The sequence below is a fragment of the Cyphellophora europaea genome (genome assembly GCF_000365145.1).
Source record: "Cyphellophora europaea CBS 101466 unplaced genomic scaffold supercont1.9, whole genome shotgun sequence".
Classification (NCBI taxonomy): Eukaryota; Fungi; Ascomycota; class Eurotiomycetes; order Chaetothyriales; family Cyphellophoraceae; genus Cyphellophora; species Cyphellophora europaea.
In genome coordinates this window covers 802533-824329 of record NW_008481815.1, presented here as the reverse complement: position 1 = coordinate 824329, position 21797 = coordinate 802533, and the positions used below count along the sequence as shown (strand labels likewise).

Sequence of the window (21797 nt, the reverse complement as noted above, 5' to 3'; positions counted from 1 at the left end):
AGGAATGCTCGCCGGCCTTGCAATCAGCACTGCTTCTGTTCTTTCACAAACAAAGCCCCTTGTCATCATCACCAGGCAGAGTCTAGGCGAATTCTCGCCTTAACCAGGTTCGCACCTAGCCTTGATTGTCATAAGAGGCGTTTAAGCCCAAGCTGCCTTCAGGAATGTAGTCAAGCTGGGTTGAATTTGGGAACAAACACGCAGCTGCCGGTTGGAGAAATGTACTGGCAGCAGTGCCAAGGGGGTGCGGGGAGTCAGAGGCTCATGCCGGCCCGGAAGCTTAAATTTATATCGATTAAAGGCGCTAAAACCCTGGACACAACTCCCCACGTTCACTGCACACGCCATCTTTAGTGGAAGCACCAGCACTGACTTCTACTCAATGGTGTTTCTCCTCGCAGCTTTGACCATCTGAGCCTCCAATACCGTCTCCAAGCAGTCCAGCCTTCTGGCTGCAGCACTGCCCCTCATGAGCAACGTTCCTGATGCGTGGGACGACGAGTGGTCTACGGCAGCAGATGTACGTATTCGACACTAAAAATCCTCAATATGTCTTTACTGAAGCTGAATAGAAGGCTCCGACTCCTCTCGATCAGAGCGAGCCCCGGAAGATCTCCTCCAAAGTGTCCAAAGCTCAACGGCGAGCTCAACAAGCGGAATTCAATCGTCAGCTTTGGGCTGAAGCGTGAGCAACTCATCAACCTATGCAGAAGTACCAGCTAATAGGTCACTGTAGCGAAGGACCGCGGGAGACAAACTACTTCCTCGAGTCCCGCAATGCCGTACCCTTGCGCAGCGAATTCAAGCCTCCTCCCGTCCTTCTGTCGCGCAAGGGCCCTCCAATCGTCCAGTCCCGCCGACCGCCCACGGATGCACTGAACGACCTCAGGCTCGACAAGAATGCTGAGTCTTCTGAAGACGAAGACGAGATCAAAGCGCGAGAGAAAAACCTGGCCGAACGCCAGGCTCAAGCAGCGAGAGACCGCGAAGAGAAGCAGCGAAAGTACGAAGAGCGGCGGCAAGAGCTTTTCGGCACACCTAGCACAACGAACAATGCCAATGGCAGACCGACCAGTCGCTCCGGCACATCAACGCCGAACAGCAATACACCACCGAGCTCGAGGTCAGCTACACCCAATAGAGGCAGAGGTCGGGGCCGAGGTCGCGGAGGCGGGGGCGTGACCACGGGGAGTCAGTCGCATGGTCGGAACTCGCAGCGCCAGCAAGACCTATTTGATCCCACTTACTCCGCAAAGCCGGAATCAGCCTATGTCTCAAGACGCGAGAGCCCACAGAGCCTGCCAAAGCTGGAGCAGCCCGTTAGAACACCCAAGGGTCCGGACGGCAGCGGTCGCGGCGGCTTTGGATTTGCGACTCGAGGCGGCAAACGACCCACCACAATGAATGCGATCATGCCGCTCTTGGAATCGGAAACATGAAGCAGATCCAAGACACAGCAGCGCCCGACCTCATTGCAATGAGACAAAGGCTGTCGCTGAGTCCGATGTTTCTGCGAGATCGTCGTTGCACTGAAAGCGCTCACATATCAGGAAATGATTAGTGAGACAAACGAAGCCAAACAAAAAGCCAACGAGAGGCCTGTTTTTGGAAAGATCTTCTTACTAGCACGCCCAAATGACATTTTGGAGAGACAGATCGACACTCAAATCCAGGAGTGTCCGAGGAAGTGAGCTGGTTGCGGAAGAAAGAAGCAATACTGTGATCCCACGAAGTTTTCCACAGCCTGGGAAGTACTAGCAGTGTTTTTTCACAACGCTCAGAAACAAGAGTGCCAGACCACAGCTGCAGCTCACCATCGTCGATAAGGACGACAAGAAGACTACAATGTCTCTGGATCCGCGCCCAGCCGACCATACAAGTCACCACCGAGCCCGAACCCTTCACGTCGAATGACCGATCTGGCGTAAGCCATCTCGACCATACTCTTCTTGCGATCCTTTGCCCAACTGCTGTTATTCCACCCATCTTCACCCACACCTCTATACACCCCGTGATAGCTCTCTTCCTTACAGACAGTCCGCCGAACCCTCTCATCGCCCTCGACGGCGTTCACCCAGCTCTGCCAGCGCGTCCCTACCTCCGGCCGCGGCCAACCTCGATACCGCTCCAAGACCCTCGACAATCTAATGATCCACGGCGCGAACATGACGTCTACATAACTGATGTTCTCGCCAAGAAAGAATGGCCCGATGGCGTGACTAGCGTTGACCAGTTTCGTGATGGCTGCCTGCAAGGCGTTCATGAGCAGACTTCGGTTCTCCGTCTGCTCCGCGTCTTCATCATCGTGCGGCGGCGGCATAAGGAGCACGGCATAGAATGAAGGAAGAACTTTGCGCTCCACGTGGTCCACCCACAACCTGCAGTGCGCGCGGATCTGTGCGCTCCCTCTACCCCGCGGCAGCAGGGGCACGCCACCGTCCAACTCTTCGAGATACTCCATCATTACGCTGCTCTCCCATATGCCCCAGTTGCCATGGCGGATGCACGGAATGTGGCCTTCGGGGTTAACCTCGAGAAGAGCTTCGGGTTTGGCGGGCGCTGAGGTGACGACGGGGGGTATTACTTCCACATACTGATAAGGAATGCCTCTCAATTCGAGAGCAATCCATATGCGTTGTGCGAAAGGGCAGAAGGCGTTGCCGAAGAAAGTCAGGTGGGTGGAGACGTGGCCATGGTGGGCAGAGGCTGTTTGCTGTGCGAGACCTGTGGCACGGTAGAAGGTGGTGCTTGTTGTGCTGGCGGCAGAGGGAGTATTGGGGTCGGATTTACCCTGGACAACAAATTAGCTACCAGGTGACAACCAGGGGTGATCACTATACCTTCTTCGCGGCTTTCCGTTCTTTTTCCTCCTTGAGTAAGAAGCGTTGCACGGTATTTTTCTTGATGCGATCACTCTCCTCAAGTGAGTGCTTGTGATCAAGGTCCTTGTCGTCACCGTCACCGCCACCGCCCGCATCATCCTCAACGATACCGGTTGCCGCGTTGGAATGCACGCTGCCATTCACTCTTTGAATAGTATACCACCGCTTCCCATCCGCGCCCGGATGTCCACGTGGATAGCGCTTGGTGGGTTCTAACATCCCAAAAGCATTGCTATTGGGATCGCCGTTGACGTCGTTTGTTGACTCCATAACGATCTGCAGGCCGTCTTCGTTCGTGCCATCCATCTTTGGATAGTCTGGTTCAATGCCCAGCTCGCGGCATTGGTCCTCGCCGAACCACTCGGTGATCTTGATTTTGACATCACAAAGATCTCGTTCGCGTTTCTCACGCTTGCGCTTCTTCTTGTTTGGATCCTCGCTCTTCTTCGTGCCCGACGGTCTGCCCTTGAGACGGCAGTCCCAGTAATGCGACATGAAGGGCTTGCGTTTATACTTTTGCGTCGAACGGTGCGAGTAGACATTATCAATGTGAGGAAAGTATGTCAAAAACTGCGCCTCGGTGAGATGTACTGGTTGTTGGACGTTGAAGAGGCGCGTCCGCCATTGCTCAAGGTTTGGTGGTTGAGTGACAAGAGGGAAGTTGTCAGAAAAAGGGTTCGCAGATGGACCCGTGCTACCAGGGTCAATGGCGTCTTGTTCGAGCTCGGGGTCCAGAGGACCGGAAGGTAAAGGAGCGGCACCATCGGATGAGAAATAGTTCACGTTGTTGGTAGGTGTTTGCGTGAGGGGGATGTAAATGTCGGTGTTGCTGTCAATCTGGTCGTTAGAAGGCACAGCGGCACCTTGTGGATAGTTTGCAGTCGAGTTCTTGAATACAAGGGCGCTGGGCCTCTGATTTGGTCTCTGCTTGGGACTCGCCGTGTGCTGCGGAAGGGGTCGGGCGGCTGCGTTCAAGGGCGATTGTTGGTTGTTTCGCGTACCGCGCAGTCGCGCCCGCGGACTAGTTTGGCCATTTTGTAGTCCATTCGCGCCGCCACTTAGGTGTGACGATAAGCCGTTTGAGTTACTCCAGTCTTGCTCATGCTCTCGATGCACAATGGGCATGCCGTAGGAGATGGCATTGGGATCATATTGGCCCGTCGGCGCGGAATTGGGGGATTGGCTGGGGAAGGGAAAGCCGTTATCGAAGGGGAACTGCAGTCGTGGGTCGACGGCCATGACTGCATGCTCTAATGACTGGCGCTTGGGATCGGAGTCGGGATCGCGGGGCAGGCAGTGAAAGCGCAGCAACGTTAGAGCAGCGAGATGGAACGAGAAGCCGTGAAGGGGCCGGTGAAGAAAGCAGCAACCGTGGGGAATCGGACAAGGCTGAGTCATAGCCTGATAAGCCCCGCGGCTCGGTAGATGCACATCAATGTCAACTGTGCTTCTGGAGGGTTTTGCACATTCGTCATTCTGGACATCCATGTACCAGCACTCACCTGCCGAAATTCACTTGCAGAGGACTTTAGCCACGTCGTCGGCAAAGCCTGGATATGTCGGACAGATGCCTTGACAAGACCTATCGTAAAGCTTTGGCCGAAGGTACTGTTGAGCAGGACTGCGGGCGAAAAATGGCACACACGACCGACGGCAGTATCTGGAGACTCTCCCAGGTCATTTGCGAACGGGTGGGTAACCTAGATGTGCTCCCGCAAAAGCAGCGGCGACCGCAATAGTCCGCAGATTCCTTTCATATCCGAGTTGTGCATCGATATGAACCAAGACTGCTAAACTCGTACCACCCGCATACGTGCTTCCTACCAAGCTATTCTCTCCATTCGGGGAGTACTCGTACCGAGACTGTGGGCCTCTCTCGGTGAGTGCACCATAGACTTCCATGGTTTTACGGTATTGCAACAGAATAGGCAGGGATCGCAGCGCGTGACGGCAACATCTTGGGCAAAGCTGTACAACATTTGTACAGCTCGCTGGCAATGAGAGATCGCCAAAGGGTTGGGTACGCTCGCAGGGGATGAATCGAACTCAGTCCAACAGCTCGGTCAAGTTTCATTGCGCAGAACCATACACGAAGCAGCGCCAAGTATTCAGTGTATTGACAGGCCCAGAGAATACAATTATGGCGTTTATTCGACGACCCGTAGAGCAAGGAACTCAGGTACGCTGATGTGAAGATCGAACGCCGTGGTATTGGTGGCGCACCAGGTAGGCATCTCGGATCCTTTTGGTCTACAAAAAGTCCACCTCAGCGAGCGAGGACGCGGAGGGCAATGATAAGCATGCTAGGCAATTTGTTCTGCCTGGTTACTGACCAAGACGGACTCGTATGGTGCCATCGAATAGATCGGCACTCAGCCATGGGATACCGGGGAGGTTGGCATGAGTGGGATCAGTTATCTTGGAATAATCTCCTGGATAGCATACCAGTACTTGACCTGCTCATCAGGAAAGGCGTGCCCATCTATCGACGTGCCGAAGATGACTCACCCCCCTGCCCAATGACACGCAATATCGAGAGCTGATAGAGCGCGCGCACAGCGAGCCCAGACCTTACGCTGTGGGTTGATCCCAGTGTCGCCTACAATGCGACTGAGCGGGCACCGCAAAGACTAATGGTGTCTAGTTAAGCTTTGAAACATACCGGAGGCTGTGGCAACGACACAGACCGTCCAGATCCCTTTCCTCAATGATATCATCTGTACAACTACAAGGTAAGCGTGGAGGACCGGGTGTGAGTAGAGTTTCTCGTCAGGCAGTGAAAGGCTTGGCAACTCCGCCAAGACATCCACTGCCTAATGCCACTCCGGGACATTAGTCGTTTTCGACTTGTCGGTCGACAGGCCGGCGGACACCGTGAGTGCTTGTTGACAGCGATGATGTGAGCACACGCTTCATTGCCACCTTCAGCATGAGAGGACAGATTATGCTGGATTCGGCGCTCTGTGTGGCACAAGCCGGCAAGACTGGACGGCAGCTGCCTACGTCTCGGGCCAGAAGCTCGGGAGATGGTTCTGCAGTCACCCTCTTCGAACTCGGGACGCAGGTCTCGCTTTGTGTCTAAGCCTCCTCGGGCTTTGTTGTCGCTTCTCGTTATCTGGGCTGTGGAAAGGTAATGCAAGGCTTCCTACGCGCCCACTATGACACTGTCTCATGTGGAGGCTATGCCGACGCCCCGATCCGCTCTCGATCAAGTGGTGACTGCCTGGAGTCGGGCACTGGTGACGACTTGATCTACTGTGCATGTCTAAATCCCAGTACGGCAGGCTGAAGCCGTGGGTGCATATGCAGTGCATGTGTTTGGTCCTGACCGATGCCCAAAACAAGCTGTACCGCCTTTGCCTCGATGGATGCTGGGCGAGTCGCCACGTCAACTTCCACGACCCACTCTCGCCGTGTCTGCCGCAAGCGTGAACATGACCACCGCAGTTCTGTAAAGTGGAGAGCTCATAGCATTTTACTGTTCTCTAGGCTAAGATGAGCTGCGACTTGTTGAATCACGAAGGCTTCATCCATAACCGGGTCTCGGAGTGGTATATATCCTGCGCCTTTGAACCATCAGACCGTATCCATAAGTCAGCGAGGACATGCAATTTCCTTGCTCATCGCCCAAGCTTCCGGCTTCGATAGCGAGCTCTGCGTCCGGCAGATTGCTTTGTTATTATAGTGATGGCCACCAACTCCTTCGCTAAAATGGACTAACATGATTTCGTGTCTCTGGATACAGACGCTTTTCCCAACCAGACTGGCACACTGGTGGTGCCTTTAACTTTTTCCACAGAAGCCTTTTATATGCGCGTTCATTCGAGCATCCACATCCGCAGTCACAAATGAAGGATACCAGGCGTTCCTCTGTTTCTTTCGAGCGCTGCCATCTTAATGCACCCGGGACAAGCGCGAGAAGCCTGGTCGTAGTTGTTGAGAATGACCATAAGTGGGGCTGCCGGCTGCTAGCGCATCAGATCCAGGCAGGATCCGGAGGAGACCGAGAAGCAGTGGCCTTGGTGAGCCCTCAGTGGATCGCTCCTTAGAAACATGAGTCACGTTGGGATGATTCTCATCCCGAACACCTCTTTTCGAAGAGCTCGAGCGAAAAGGTGCTCAACCACGTGGAAGTCACGGCTAGCCCACGTTTCATGCAGCATGACTTGCTGTCTTCTGTAACGTTCATAGTTCATACCATCTTTTTCGCCTACCGCTGAAAGGGCCTGCCTTGTTACACTGGACCGCATCAAAGCACTCAGGACAGAACAACTCAAGACCCTCTGTTCGCATATCGAACAATGTCCTTACCACGTCCATGGCCTTCGGTCGTTTAGTGGGCTCAGCACATGTCATCTTCTTGATGAGCTTCAAGAGAGGCGTAAGACTCGGGCCGCTCGGCGGCTCTGCGTCTGAACTGCTATGGTGCCGTCGATGTTGATTGCCGGCTCCTTGAAATATGTCGTGGATCGCCGCGAGATGCGGGTGGCTCTTCCGCCTTTCTTCTGTGATAAGAGCATCAATTCCTTGGTGCAGCATGTTGATTTTGTCTTTGTAGTTTTGAAGTCGACGTGGGAATCCATTGGCGTCCCTGGAGTACTCCTGATAGAGCATTGAACCAACAATCTCGAACATGATGCAACCGAATGAAAACACATCCGCACTCCTTCCATGGGCAACATCGTTGTCAAGTTGTTCCGGCGCCGCGTACTGGATGGTTCCTTGAAAGTCTGAGTACGTGGCACTGTGCGCATTCGCATCTGTGGCCAGCTGCTTAGCTAGACCGAAGTCGGACCAGAGGAAATTCGAGTTGCCGTCCGAGCTGATCCGTTGGAATAGGATATTCTGTGGTTTGATGTCTCGATGTCTTTTGCTCTTGACTTCGTGGATGTATACGAGTGTGCGACACAGGCATCCAATGGCTTTGAGCAAGGAGGGCTTGAGGAAACGTAAAGCCTCCGGATCCTGAGCAGAGTTGAACAGGAGCTGCTCCAGGTTGCAATCCGCGGCAGGTGTGATCACCAGACCGAATTGATGACCACGGGAGAAGGTATTGACCAACCGAACAATGTGAGGAATATGTTCCTGCCGACAATCATTGCATATCTCCTGAAGATGTTCTGCGTCATTGCGGAGGTGGTCGTGGGCACGCGGACCACCAGAATCTTTGGTAACCTTGAGGACATATTGCTTGTCGTCGAAAGCATTGCGAACTATGTATACGTCGGAAAACCCGCCTTTGCCCCGGTGATGGTCTCTGTGATATGGAAGCGGTTCCTTTGGTGAGAGCTGGAAAAAGCGCTGATCCCCCCATGTACGTGGTTGAATTCTGCGTTGCTCGGCGTAGAAGCGCTCTGCATCTGCAGCGCAAGTCTCGGGAAAGACAGTCGATTTGAGCATGGCCTCGCTCAAAGGGAATGAGTCGTCGTCAATTTCCGAATGAAGGAAATAATCAATCCACCGAGAGCCTCGCATACTCTTTAGAGTCAGGACAATTTTCGGCATGCGTCGCAACCGCATCAACGTCGCACGAACTTGTGGGTTACTGCTCTGGTCGGGTATAGAGAGCCATGCGTTGCAAAGTATTCTAAGCACAGTTCTTGCCATCTGGATCGTGTCTGCTTTGATGACATAGCCATCGTTCTGCGGATTGTCGTTGATCCACTTTGAACTTCCGATCTCTTCCCCCACAGGGTTGTGTATAGGCGGAAGTTCTGACCATAGCGGCTTTATGGCTCCAATATTCTTATGAAGCAGCGGCTGCCCGCCTATCAGGGGAAGTATGAGCGCTTTGAGCGACTCGGTGAAGTGCTCTTCGAGTTTCCCGTGTCGGCTTAGTAGACCTCGAAGATTGGGGCTCGGGCCGTTCGGGATTCGGGATGGGCGGAGACGCTGTACCGTTCCGATGTCTTCGATGAGGTTGCGCAACTCTTCCTCTAAACTATCTCGGACACCAGGGCTTCGCATGTCAGTTGGGGACTCGAACAGGCAGCAAGATTAGACGTCTTACACATTATGTGGCAAGGGTAGGCTGCTGTCGACACACACCCGAATGATGTTGTCTACGGATTTCAGGTCGTTCAGAATGATGTTGAGGTGGTTCGCAAGACTTCCTTGGGATGATTCTTGGTCTTCGTTATCGTTGCTGATTTCGCCGTCCAATATTTGTAAGGTGGTCTCGCACTCGGCCAGATCGACTTCGGCCCGCCGCTTATCGCCATTTGATAGAATCTGTCGACCCTCGGGCTGATGGAGTAGGTTCTTGATTTGTCGCACCTTTTGAAGACATTGCGGGACGGCGTGTCGCAATACATGGGTCATGGCTGTGACATCTTGTGTACCTGATGCGCGTCAAGTGATGCAGAGAATTCTGGCCACAGGTGCGCAGGAAGACCTACGGCAATTGCGAACCACTCCTCCAGAACGGCTGGGGGTTGCCCGGTTTCAATGAGCGAAGAGGGGTCAGTTGCCTATTGGGTCTGGCTCCGGGCGGTGCATTAGCGTGGCCGCCTCGTATTGATGCATCGACCTTGTGTTCGAGGCCATGTGGCTTGCAGGATGCACTGCCGACTTGCGGCGCTCTCGAAAAGGTCGGCTGTGCCGACTTCCCGGTTTGCATTCTTCTCTCTTTTCCATCCTGCCGAGGAACCGCAGACCGTATGATGACAGCATGTATGATGGACCGACTGTCGTGCTGCTCACGTTAGGTGTGATCAAGACTTTAAAGCACGTGTTGGACACGTTAAAGGACTCTTTGAGCGACGATGAGCCAGCAGTGCGCTATACCGCTACCGAGTGTGTTGGAGGAGGTAGAGAGGCATTGCTGAATGTCGCACTGATAAGGTTGACGGCGTGGAGAGATCTTTGGTGGCCGTGCGAGAATGAACAGGACGGCGATGGGCATCGCTCTGAAGAGCTACTGTCTCTGCTTTGGGGTTCAGGAGCACTCGGCGAAGTCAAACGGCTTTTGACCATGATTAAAGATGATGTCCTGATTGTTGAGGCCCTTGTTGTGAAGGATATCCAGCAGCAGCATTCACGCAAAGGTATCATACCCCTAAGCGGCAAGAAAGTACCGCGCAAAGCCGATCAACAGACAAGGTCTTATCAAAGAGCCGCCGAAGTGCAGGAACGAATCTCTGGACTTTGCGACAGGATTCAGACTCTCGAAACCCTCGCTCAGTTTGCATTTCGCTCCCCGTCTGGGCCGGTCGCAAGCGTTGACCATGCTTCAGATGATCTTAGAGACTGCTACCAACGTGTTAGCAGCAAGCGTCGCGAAGTCCGCCCTTTCATCGACTTTTGCAACAAGTCTGAGCTATCATTGAATCTCCGACTTTCCAACTGCGAGCTCGCAGCAAAGTCTCCTTGGGGTCCTTGGTTGCAGCTACAGGACGTGCTACTCGTTTTCGAAGGCAATAGATCGGCAGGAAGCCGCCGACCTGCCTGTTTCGTTGTCAGCCAAGCCAAAACACCGCACATCGCAGTTGACCACTATCGTCAGGACTCTGTGGACAATGGCGACGAGGCGCGATTGGTGAAGTTGATGCAGGGCAACCCGCAGAGACTAACTCATTCTTGTAGTGCCGCTCAGATCCAAGTACAGCACAACGAACAAGGGTTCGTGGTAAAAGAGTGCCAACACACAGTGGCAGCCATGCACCAGGAACACAAACACAGGCATGATCGGGTCAGCCGTGCGCAAATTCCACTCGTTGAGGAGACCATACGTTTGGCGACTTCAGAAAAGATCGAGGTCGCGTGCAGTTTAGCGTACCATGCATTGATACTCCTGGGGAGCACCTGGGCATCTTGTTTCAACGCATGGAATCTTCGGCGACAGGAATCCGCTGACATCTCCTGGTGGAAGCTGCACGTGCACAACGACTTGGTGGATATCCCATCTCTTCGACAGCCCGCTGAAGCCATACTCCGCTTACAAATTGCCGAGTTTGGCCGTTTGTTACTCAGTCTGGCTGTAGGGAGTGGATCGATAAAGGCGTCTGATGGGGCGATGGAGTTGGCTCGAGACGTTTTGCCACGAGTGGAAAGAAGAATGGGCGTCAAATATAGCAGTGCATGTCTCTTTTGCCTGAATGCCACTGCACCACTGGGGCCTTCTTGCATTGCAGATGGCGCAGATGCCTCGGCGGATATGTTGAAGTCCTTCTTCCAGGAAGTCTGCCTGCCGTGAGTTGAGCCCTTAGCTGCAGTTACGACTTAGCTGACTAGCATAGTCTCCAACGACTTCAGGAGTGTCTCCAGCAGTCTTAGCACGTCCTTGTGGATGCTGTCATGCTGTCTCAATTTTACGAACTTTACGATCATCATATAACGATGGATTTCGATGATGTGGGCGGATATACGTAACCAGTGACAAGTCGAGAGTTTGTGGATACCATACAAGGCAGAAGCAAAGGAGATAGAAAGTTCAAAGGTATTTTCATTGAGTCAGCACCTGCGATTCTTTCTCGCTACCGGTATGGCGCTTCCCGCCAGGCCAAGGCATACTCACGAAGGCAGGAGGCAACCACTGCAACGTGCACTATCGTACCTTATTCGAGGACCCGGGATTCAGTCCATCGTCTCTATGTGCCACCTTCTTTTCGCACGTCTCGCCCCTTCTTCCACTCTCTTTTGATAGGAGTGAAATAGACCAACAGCACACAAAGCAATGTCACCCCTGCTGTCAAGGGAGCCGCAATGCACCAGAAGCGGCGAGGCCCTGAATCCGTGTTACCAATTCCTTTCAGATTCATGCCAAAGTAGCTGCTGATAAACGACGGAGGTAAAAAAAGCACCGTCACAATGGTGAAGACCATGATGGCTTTGCTGTTGTCGTCTTGCTGCGTCTCCACCAACTGCACATTCTGTTCCGCAAGCCGTTCTGCTCGCTCCTTGAGTTCCTCGCATTCAAGTGTCCTGCCCTTGACTTCCTGGATGATTCTATCAATACACTTACTTTCATCCTCGAAGCTAATTCGGCGATTTACACTCCTTCGGTCAAATGATGCCGGATCGAGGGCCCAGCGGAACATCTTTAGGATAGCGCTCTGTTGGCGCAGGACCTCATGGACGATATCGAGTTCTTCGACAAGGCTGTTGATCTTCAGCAATAACCTTCGGCTCGCCCCTTGCTCAGAGTCAAGTTTCAGTGCCTAAGGATGGTCAATGGTTGCAGCCGGCCCAGACGGTTTCATGTATCTCCAACTTACAATATCCTCGACCGTCCGCTCGTAGAGTTCTAGAATCTCGATCTTCTCTTCATTGTACACGCCCGCGCTCAAACGCTGTAGCAGCATGATTACGATGGCCTCGGATGTGACCACACTCCCCAAACCCTTTTCGGGTATCATGTCATCCGCTTCGACAATCAACTGTGCCTTTGCGTCTGCCAGAGATCTCTGAGCAGCACTAGCAACATCGGCAACCGACAGTCCATCGTCAGATGGTGTGCTGAGCTTCACCAATGTTGTCGCCAGCAAATCGAACACCTGAACCAGAGACAGTACAATCGTCTCAAGAACAACGCGATTTGGTAGAAAGTAAGTCGATGGTCTAGCGTCAGCCGAGAAAGCTAACTCTGTGCCTAAATGGAGCTCTTGTGCTAATCGCTGTATTTCCTTGATGTGTAAGATGGTCGCACTGAGACTGGGAATCTTCGTTGCATCATTCACCGCAACCTGCGCAGTATGAGGTTATGACCATTGCAGAAAACACACGAGTCATCACTTACCTGCACAATAGCTCGCACCAGGCTCCAGTAGAGGACTACAGCATCAGGGTCGATCTTCGTTGCAGAATGTGACAGAGGTGCCGAAGCATCATCAGCCTCAACGGGAATGTAAAAGTGGATGAGGCTCTGACATCGCTCTCGAAACTCGAAGAGTGTTTTAAGATTATCTGGACTCTGAGAATGTTTTCTCGTCTCCAGGAATTCAAAGATGGCGGCGTAGCTGTAGTGAGTAATGTCTGCATTGCTGCTCGACACAGCCAGTTTGCCATGTGTCTGGGGTGATAAGAGCTTTTCGTGCCTCTTGCAGAAATCTTCATAAGTCATGTTGAGAAGCGCAATTGCTCTTTTGACATCTGATATCTCGCTTGGTTTGCGGAAGTCATCGATGATTGGCCAATAGAAGAAAGGCACTCTATCAAACGAGTGGCCCCTAGGGTTTCTTTCCTTTGGTGGCGTTGAATTGCCCGGAGCAGACGTTCCAGATGCTGACAAAGATGTTTGTGTCTGAGATCCTGGCACTTGGGAGTTGATTGATGATGCTGGTGCATTAGATGATGTGGAGAATGCCGATGCATTACTCTGGGCGGGAGTACTAAGATTTTGAGCTTGAGGGTTGTTTGTTGCTGCTACCGCTGGCGTCGCGATCGGAGCCGCGGTACTTGTGGTAGCTGCATCCGCTGGAGTGATACTGAGACCTGGAGCTCCCTTTCTCAACCAGATATCAAGTCGCTCAATGCCTTGCTTCCCAGCTTCAGTCAGAATATCGCGCCAATTGTGGATGTCGATATGGTTGTCGGTTTGGGGAGTTTCGTGCCGACAGAAGATATACTCTTGAGCAGTAAGAGGCTTGAAGTTTACTTTGCTTGCTCGCTTTTCAGTATTCGTTCCACCCTGACTTTGGTCTTTGCGTTCGTCTGCGTCCACTTTATTGCAACTGTTAAGGATGATACGTTGTTTGTTTAACAAAGCCTGCAGGTCACATCAGCACAGAGGCCATCTTACCAGCAATGAGAGTCGATATAGATGACGGGCAGACTGCCCAAAATTAGAGCAGATCACCGACCAAGGTGTCTGCTGAGAGTCTGTGGACCCCTGCCCATCCATTTGATTGACTCGTGGTGCAGGGAATGATAGACTTACAAACCACCAACTACATTGCTCGCTTGGATAGGTGAAATACTCGGTTGTAAGAGAATGGTCGAAAATGATTCGGACAAGAGGAGGTATTGTCGTGTGTTCTGTTCTGTGTTGCTCCTTTGTCCTCTTGATTTGCACCTCTTGCCCTCGCAAGGATCTCTCGCTAATTGTTCCACTGGTGCACAGAAGATCGGCAAGGTGTTAGCGCCTTGCCGATAAATTTTGCTGTTACTTACCTTCACTGATCATTGCAATCCAAAGTTGTGGAACATGAATAAGAGGTGCCTCTCTTTCGCATTGTCTGGCGAAAGGAACCCGCACGCTTGGCGGTAAACATCCAGAGATAATGGTCGGGTCCACACTCGCAACTTGGGCTTTATCTTTCATCCTCGTTCTTTGGAGTCGGTAGCGGAATTGAAACAGTGAGCGCATGGGATGGTCGTCGGGTGCGCCCGCCTTGCAGCGATCGCAATTCCAGCAGTGATGATGTTCCAAGCTCAGATAAGGAAAGTTAAAAAACAGAGACGGCTTGTCCAGTTCGCTGGGACTTTTAGACTGTCCATCATATCTGATGGCGGTAGGGAGCAGAAACTTGCCGAGAACGTATTGCCGCTCGTCACTGCTGAAGACCCGGTTGAGCAGGCGCTTCGTAAGGCCGTGCATCCCAAAACCCGAGGAACGACATCCACGGTCCAGCACTAATCGCTACCGTGATGGTTTAGCAGACACGACCTCCTTCGGCAGGGTACTCTCACCTCAAAATCGAGTCTTTTCATGACATGTTTGTGGTCATGACTATTGGCGTCAGTATGAGTCATTCCCTTGGCTTTGCGTACGCACAGCCACCGGATGTGCCCCAAGCTCTCATGCGCGTGGGTCGTCTGTGCAGGAGGACCTCGATCAAGAACGTTCAGTGTCGGGAAAGGACCCTTCTCAACCTCGGCAACGTCTTGGCGACTCCAGTTGCGTAATATCTCGGTCTCAGTAAACGAAGTCTCCTGGTGTTGGCCGGGTGGAGGTTGAGGTTGAGCCTCGAATATTTGCGCCCGCCAGCCCCCATCGATGTCGCGCTTGTGGATGCGGAGCGACAGATCCTGAAGACGTTGCGAGGGAGATTGCCGAGTATAGATTTCACGCTCCTGTGAAAGGGTAGTTCCGGCGCGCCGAATAGGTTGCCCTGTTGCGCGATCATCTGGCGCAGAACCCGGATCCTGGTAGATGTAGCCGCCGTGCAGAATCGGAGGAAATGAAGGAGCCTGAGTAAGTGGCAGGAGATCCAGCCCCGACCTCGTCGATCGTGAAGGCGACCTTGAAGGCGGCCGTGGAGGTGAACTCATCGTAGGGATGATGGTGAGCTACGGAATCCACGATACAATCAAATCCGCGCAGCATAAGTAGTAAGCCAAATGCACTGGCCTTCACCATTTCGGCGAGGTCGTCGAGATAAATCATTTCGTGGGCGAGCGCCAGGCTGAGGATTGCAACACGAAAGGGGGGTTCATCACAGTCAATGTGGCTTGCATCGCCTCCACCCCGCATGCATGAACAGCCCAAACTTCGGGCCGTGGCGCACTGTAGTTGCTCTCACAAAGGCTGGACTTCTCTTCTTAGCTCCATTGGCTTGTTGAAGCTTCGAAAGAGATCGCATCGGCTCGAGAATACGAGCTCGAACCCCGTTTTGGGACAAAGTTTGCCAGCATCGCTGCGGACTTCAACTTCGGGAATCATCAGCCCCGAGAGCACTGGATCGGCAATGTCAACAAATCGACCTGCATACAGCCTCATCGATGGGAGTCATCGCAAGATGTTCAGCAGAGAGCACCACGCTGATGCAACGTGACAAACTTCTGCTGACCTCGACAGAACTCGATGCACGCCATTATAAAGGAAAAATGAAGGATCGAAGAGATGAAGGAGGAAGAGAGACCAATTCAAATGACCGGTCATTTGATTGCTATCCAAACAACCCTTCTACAGCCTCTAGAGGCTATCTGTATTGTTTGCCCGTCTCAGACCTCCGTGCAGATGTCTCACTGACCACTCCCAAGCTCAGTCATCGTCTCCGCCCCTCGATCCATCGCACACCCTCCCAGCTTCTTGCCTGCACCCTCCAACGCTGGCAAAAAGTACTTCGGCACGTCTTTCTCGCCCATCATCACTTCCACAAACTTCAGTCCTCTTGTTTCTTGTATTCTCTCACTGCCCAGCAACTCCTCCAGCTGCCCAACGGTCTCCACCCTTTCGCTAACGATAGGATACCCCTCCTGTGCTCCAGGGGCATTGCCACCCAGCATCGCCGGAGCTAGCGTATAATCCCAGTCCGCTACGCCATTGTAGTCCGCATCAGGGCCCTGGATCAGTCTCTCGTATGCATAGCCCCTGTTATTAGCCATCAGAATCGTCATATCAAGCTTCAGCTTAATGATGGTACTAAGCTCCTGCGCCGTTGTCTGAAAGCTGCCGTCCCCTTCCAGCAGAATAGTCCTTCCGCGCTGATCCTCAGGCAGCGACCGTTGGGCCAGCGCCACACCCTGCGCGGCGGGCAGCATCTGCCCGATGGAGAACCAGAGGCCGGAGGCAATGACACGAACTTGACGAGGAAGGGAAAACATGGCGCCCCCAATGAGTGGAGTTCCGTTCGCAAGCAGAATGTTGTCTTTGGAGCGGAAGAATGAAGAAAGGCGCGGCCACAGGTAATCTTGAGTAACTGGATCATCGGGCTTCGTATCTGGAGGGCGGATGACGAGAGCCTCCTTCCGCGGGAGAAGCTCGGCGTATGACAGGCCCGTTGCGTCTAGAGGAGCACGCTGCGGGCTGTATTGCTCAAGGAGGATTTCCAGCATCTTGTTGATGTCACAATGTTCAGTGCGGCCTTTGTAGGTTGCCACACTCCCTGAGAAACTCGCTGTACTAGCTTCTGGAGGCACTGCAGTCCAGCCCACGGTTGCCGTGTCACTGAAGAGCTCACCGAAAAGGAGGACACAATCGCTCTGCTGAACATAGTCGTGGATCTGTTGATTCCCGAGCTTGCCAGTGTAAATACCGTAGTAGCTGGGGTGGTGACTGTCTACAATCCCAAGCCCGTGGGTCGTTACGACGGTCGGTATGTCGGTCCGCTCAACCAACTCATTCAGAGACTGAGTCGTGCCAAACCTAGCAGCTAGTCCGTCAATCATAATCAACGGGCGTTTCGCCCCCTTCAGGTCTCTGAGGATTGAGTCTTTAATTGACGAGTCGCGATCTGAAGTCGTACTGTCTCGATTGAGCTCATATGGCTCCGAAAGGTCACTGGCATCCACGTCCATTGAGGCCATGTCGCTCGGCAATTCCATATAGACGGGCGTCTTAGTAGTCAAGCACGTACGTAGGGTGTCGTCAATGCGTCGGGTATGACAGCCCGGCTCAGACAGACGCAGTACGTCAGCAGTGACAGATTTGTACAGGTTGCTGTACAAATCCAAATCCTGACCTCTACCCAAAGCGTGGTGAACAAGGCCTTGAAACGTTCCCTTCCCACCTCTGGGATAGAGTTTGCGTGTATTGGTACTAGGAGAGCCGACAATATGAACCACCGGGACACGTTCGGCGTAGCTGCCAGCAATCCCGTTGATGGCGCTTAACTCTCCCACTCCGAAAGTGGTGCAAACAGCGCCCAGGCCTGTAACACGAGCGTATCCGTCGGCGGCATAGGCAGCGTTCAGCTCATTGCAGCTGCCAATCCACTTCATATTTGCCCGCTCCACATATGATAGGAAGGGGAGAGTGAAGTCGCCGGGTACGCCATGGATGGCTTCACAGCCATGTTGTCGCAAACGATGAAGAATGTACGTCGCTAGAGGAAGCTTCGTGCCGGCTTGAGGTCGTGCTCCGTTGCCCACCACCGCCCTTCGCCAGACGCTGGTAGGTCGCATTATCGCAAGCGATCAGAGAATCCCCGGTTCTGGCTCGTATCAACCCCAACCATGTTTATGAATTGTCGATTTCGCCTGTAATGCAGTTCACTCATGCCCCCTCGGACTTACACTGAAAGCCCCGGGGCACCGTAAGCACACCAAAAGTCTAAATGGCCTAGTGACACTGGCACGAAGTGGAGTATACGTGGTGGATCTGCGGTGCGAGCCAAGACTACATCAACACCAGGACGGGGAGGAGAGTCCGTACAGGCTCGACACAGGGGGAGGGAGCTCGTCGCGATCGGCAGAGTTGAGGACGAGGATAGCACACAGAACAGCAATGGTAGCTGGAAGGTTGTCCGAGGTCTTGGCGCGTTGGTTGCCTCATGCCACTGTCAGCACTACTTGCAGATGAGCTCTGATCTGACTTGACTTTTGATAATCAAGGTCGCGTCCTACCAGAACAGGTCATTTCTTTGCGACGTGAGCCAGGGTGGGCAAGACCAGGCGATGACAGACCTCGAAATTTCCTGGTTGCCTCCAGAAGACGATTGCTAAATGTTAGAGTCAGACTGGCGACTTGAGTTGGCTTGAACAATACAGGCTTCGGTTCTATTCAAGTGCAAGACACAGGTGCAAGCTTCAAGCCCCATATTATCTCGAGTAGCCTCGCCATCTACCACTTGAATTCGTACTGTAACGCCGTGGGGGTATTTCGCTTGCTCTGGAAGCCACACCTGACCACCTCCAATCGGGGTCTCGTCGTAGCTCTTATTCTATTAGAGCTTTCATGCCAATAATAATTGGCTCTCGTTATGTTTGCCTGTAGATGAGATTCATCTAACATGCCCTCCAAGCGCACAGATTCACACATCTGACCTCCGTCCCCCGAGCCCATGCGCCAAACACCGACCCGGACGCACATCATTATCGCCTTCCACTGCGTGTGCTCACAGCCGACGAATCCGCTTTTCGCTTCTGTTTGTCGCGCGCAATCTTCTCCCACTCGTCCCATTCCTTGGAGATCTCGGAGAGGACGCTGCTCATGACACTTGCGCTTGCCATCAGGCTGTGGCCTTCATCTTGTAGCACACGCAGCTCGCAGCGTTTCATTATGCTCTCCAGATATTTGACGTTCTCCAGAGGTACTCGGGTATCTTTCGCACCGTGTCGAATCACTATCGACCGTGTCACGTCCGCGTATCGAAATCCGATGTATTTCTTTCTTTCTAAGCAGGTCATCAGGTCAACGGCTGGATTCGCATTGAGCGTCGCAAGTGACCAGATTCGGTGCGTCAGTTGGGCATTATATAGAGCTGATCGCGCCTCAAGAGTGAGGCGTGGCGATGTTGGACGCGAAGCATAAGTAGATGATGTCCGAGGCTCGGGAGATGGTGAACCCGGTCGGCCGCCGACACGGAGGGCATGTGCCTCTCTGTTCATGCCTCTCACTGAGGGAGGTGCCTCGAGATCAGAGGCCGATACAAAGGAAGAACCGTTCAAGTCATCATATGACTGAAACAGTTCAGCGTCTAAGCTATCCAAATGTTTGCTTTTTTTGTTTTTCAACGGCTTGGCCTCGACCGAGGCACTTGTCGCTGAGAGAAATCTCGAATTGGCGACTTTCAGCATTGGTGCTGGAAGAACGCTCAAGATCCTGTGTGACATTGGCAAATTGGCGACAGGTTGAGCATCTGTGCCACCCACGGCTCCTTTGGGCATCTGAGACGGCGGTATCCATGGAGCCAAAAGATGGATTCGTCCACGCACGAATTGAGGCATTTTCAGCGCCGTTGCTAGGGCAAAGATGGTTCCCGCAGAGTGGGCTAGGAGTGAGAAGCGCGTGATTTCCAGCATGTGGCAGATAACAGCGACATCATCAACCCATGTTAGCGGGTTGTTGAGGCGTTCGGGTACCGCCTCGCTTTCTCCCACGCCAGGCCTGTCGGGTGTAATGATTCTGAGTTTCAAGGTCCGTGCCAGCTCATCGTAGAAAGACGTCACGAATCTTGTCAGGCCCATGCCCACACAGCAGAATACAACGAAGCCATTCGGATCACCGACTTCTGAGAATGCAATTGTACGGCCAGTCCGAGGATGCCGCAGTTTCTGTGTCAAGCGTGGGGCGCTTAGAAATGCCTCGACCTCGTCTGATATGGTTTTAATGTCCTCGGCTCTCGAGTCGGCCTTGTTCGAAGTGACAGATGTACGTTTGTGCTGCATGGAAGTGCCTCGATTGAGAGGAGGTGTAGGTGAAGCAAGTTTGGGAACTGTTGCTGGACTGTGAGTTGCAGGACGCGCAGATTGAGTTTCGCTCGCTGTGTCCCCCACAGGCGTCAAGGGGCTGTCGTCGTTACCAGTTGCAACCAATGCCGGCATCAGAACCAAGTCAGTCGCATTCACTCGAGCAGAAAGCTGTGGAGACGCTTCCTGTTCAGACTCAACCAAAACTTCTGTCACCGAGAGTTTGGAGCTTTGATAGGTACTAGACCTTCTTAAAGGTTTTGGACTCGGTGCAGAATGGCGCTTGGACGACCTTTCCGGGCTCAGGGCGGATTCTTTGCGCCATTCACTGTGGCGCTTCTCGCGCGCCTCCTGGAGCTCTCTTATCCTTCTGACTGTCGAATCATCCGAGCCTATCAGTTCCTCGTCGATCTTTAGGTCTTTCAAATCGCGACTTCCGGTCGAGTGCCTATGCTGTCCCATGCGCTCTGCTTTCCTGATTGACGATTGCCGGGAGGGAATCAAATGTTCCTCAAGCTTCTCTCGATTCAGCGGACTAAGCGTACTGCTGGCATGGGAGTCGTCTCCACGGTCATTACTGGTGCTATCCCGCCTTTTTGGTGATGAATCCTGCTCGCTTGGACCATGCTGCACCGGCGTAGCAGAGGCTGGGGGGCCTGGCTCTGGTCGGGGCTGTGGACTGGGGTTGCGCGACGTCTTCACCGGCGACGTTTTCCGGCTTCGACTGCTCATCATGGACAAAGCTAAACTTGTGACAGAATTATTACGCTTGTTGAGCACGTTCAGACTCTGCGCGTTCGAACCGTCCTGCGACCGCATGCTCTGCATAGAAGTCCGAATTGAAATGCTTCGGTCAGAAAGCATGGTATTAAAAGATTGGCTAGAGCCCAACTTCTTAGACCTCCTCTTGGGCAGTACCGGAGGCGCCCGTGAGAAGCGAATTACGGGTGGCGCGGCTGCATCTCCGTCGCTATCATCGTCGACATCTGACGCAGGGATAATCGAGGCAGCGAAAGCGCTTTCGGCGTAGTATGAGCCTGGAGATGGCGGTCCGTCAAAGTCAAAATCGTCGCTGGGTCTCTCAGAGTGGACAGTGTTGAGTGGTGCGTCGGCAGCAAGATCGAGTTTCAATTGATCTCGTGCGCTTTGCGATATTGCGGTTAATGAGTCTATCAGAGTAGATATGACTTGGTCGGGACCCGGGTGGGGAACAACGGCGGACGAGACAAAGGCGGTTCTGGGCCCTATCGGAGGTCGACGTCGCGGACGCTTTGGTGATGTGTTCGAGGATAATTGAGGGAGAGGTGGAAGTTCATCGTGCTCGACGTCCATAACCGTGGAGGAGGGGGTGATGGGCGCAGTCCGCAGGGGGCTCGACTTTGGGGGACAAGGAGGGTACCGGGAAATAAAGCCCTCGGGTACTCTGATTGGCCCTTCAGGAAATGAGTGTCTGAGGTAGCGAGGGCAGCTCAGCGTCGAGCGGCTGCATAGCCATGGAGAAGAAGGATGTTGTCATGCATAGGCGAAGCGTCGCACATTGTGAAAGAGTCCGGCTGCAGAAAGGAAGCAGCGACACCGTTCATCGTTATTTCACAAAGGCTCCAGAGAAGGTTGAGGGAAGGTCACGGTTGGTTGCTAAACCCCTGTCCTACATGCGGCGGCGGCGCACAGCAGGACCATGCGTGGCCAGCGGGCGCCAGTTTCAGGTTCCCCAAGAGATTTGACTTTGGGCCATGCGGTAGCGCTAGGCACGAGATCTACAAGTACGACCCCTCAAACAAATCATCGCCCACGAGCCCGGCTGTCTCCAATCAATTTGCTGCCGGCTATTCCATAGATCAAAGTCTGGTCGCAAATGTCCGAGCAAATCACGTAGGATCGCGCGCAGGGGATTTATTGCTCGTG

The 21797-nt window shown here is 53.2% G+C and overlaps 6 protein-coding genes across 6 annotated transcripts; 1 reads left to right on the top strand and 5 right to left on the bottom strand.

Moving 5' to 3' along the window:
• Window positions 1-469: 469 nt before the first annotated feature.
• HMPREF1541_08772 (uncharacterized protein) lies at window positions 470-1439 on the top strand (the record flags this gene model as incomplete). The annotated part of the gene is made up of 3 exons (XM_008723090.1): window positions 470-520; window positions 573-685; window positions 737-1439. 3 exons carry the CDS (start codon window positions 470-472, stop codon window positions 1437-1439), a joined length of 867 nt encoding a protein of 288 aa, XP_008721312.1.
• Window positions 1440-1840: 401 nt separating this feature from the next.
• Window positions 1841-4121, bottom strand: HMPREF1541_08771 (uncharacterized protein; the record flags this gene model as incomplete). Its single annotated transcript, XM_008723089.1, has 2 exons — window positions 1841-2791; window positions 2841-4121. The coding sequence occupies 2 exons, from the start codon at window positions 4119-4121 to the stop codon at window positions 1841-1843; spliced, it is 2232 nt and encodes a 743-aa protein (XP_008721311.1).
• Window positions 4122-7067: 2946 nt separating this feature from the next.
• HMPREF1541_08770 (uncharacterized protein) lies at window positions 7068-9203 on the bottom strand (the record flags this gene model as incomplete). Its single annotated transcript, XM_008723088.1, has 2 exons — window positions 7068-8841; window positions 8893-9203. 2 exons carry the CDS (start codon window positions 9201-9203, stop codon window positions 7068-7070), a joined length of 2085 nt encoding a protein of 694 aa, XP_008721310.1.
• A 2267-nt stretch (window positions 9204-11470) lies between these two features.
• Window positions 11471-12942, bottom strand: HMPREF1541_08769 (uncharacterized protein; the record flags this gene model as incomplete). The annotated part of the gene is made up of 3 exons (XM_008723087.1): window positions 11471-12040; window positions 12098-12565; window positions 12619-12942. The coding sequence occupies 3 exons, from the start codon at window positions 12940-12942 to the stop codon at window positions 11471-11473; spliced, it is 1362 nt and encodes a 453-aa protein (XP_008721309.1).
• A 2843-nt stretch (window positions 12943-15785) lies between these two features.
• HMPREF1541_08768 (uncharacterized protein) lies at window positions 15786-17666 on the bottom strand (the record flags this gene model as incomplete). Its single annotated transcript, XM_008723086.1, has 1 exon — window positions 15786-17666. The coding sequence occupies one exon, from the start codon at window positions 17664-17666 to the stop codon at window positions 15786-15788; it is 1881 nt and encodes a 626-aa protein (XP_008721308.1).
• Window positions 17667-18575: 909 nt separating this feature from the next.
• HMPREF1541_08767 (uncharacterized protein) lies at window positions 18576-21224 on the bottom strand (the record flags this gene model as incomplete). The annotated part of the gene is made up of 1 exon (XM_008723085.1): window positions 18576-21224. The coding sequence occupies one exon, from the start codon at window positions 21222-21224 to the stop codon at window positions 18576-18578; it is 2649 nt and encodes an 882-aa protein (XP_008721307.1).
• Window positions 21225-21797: the final 573 nt, after the last annotated feature.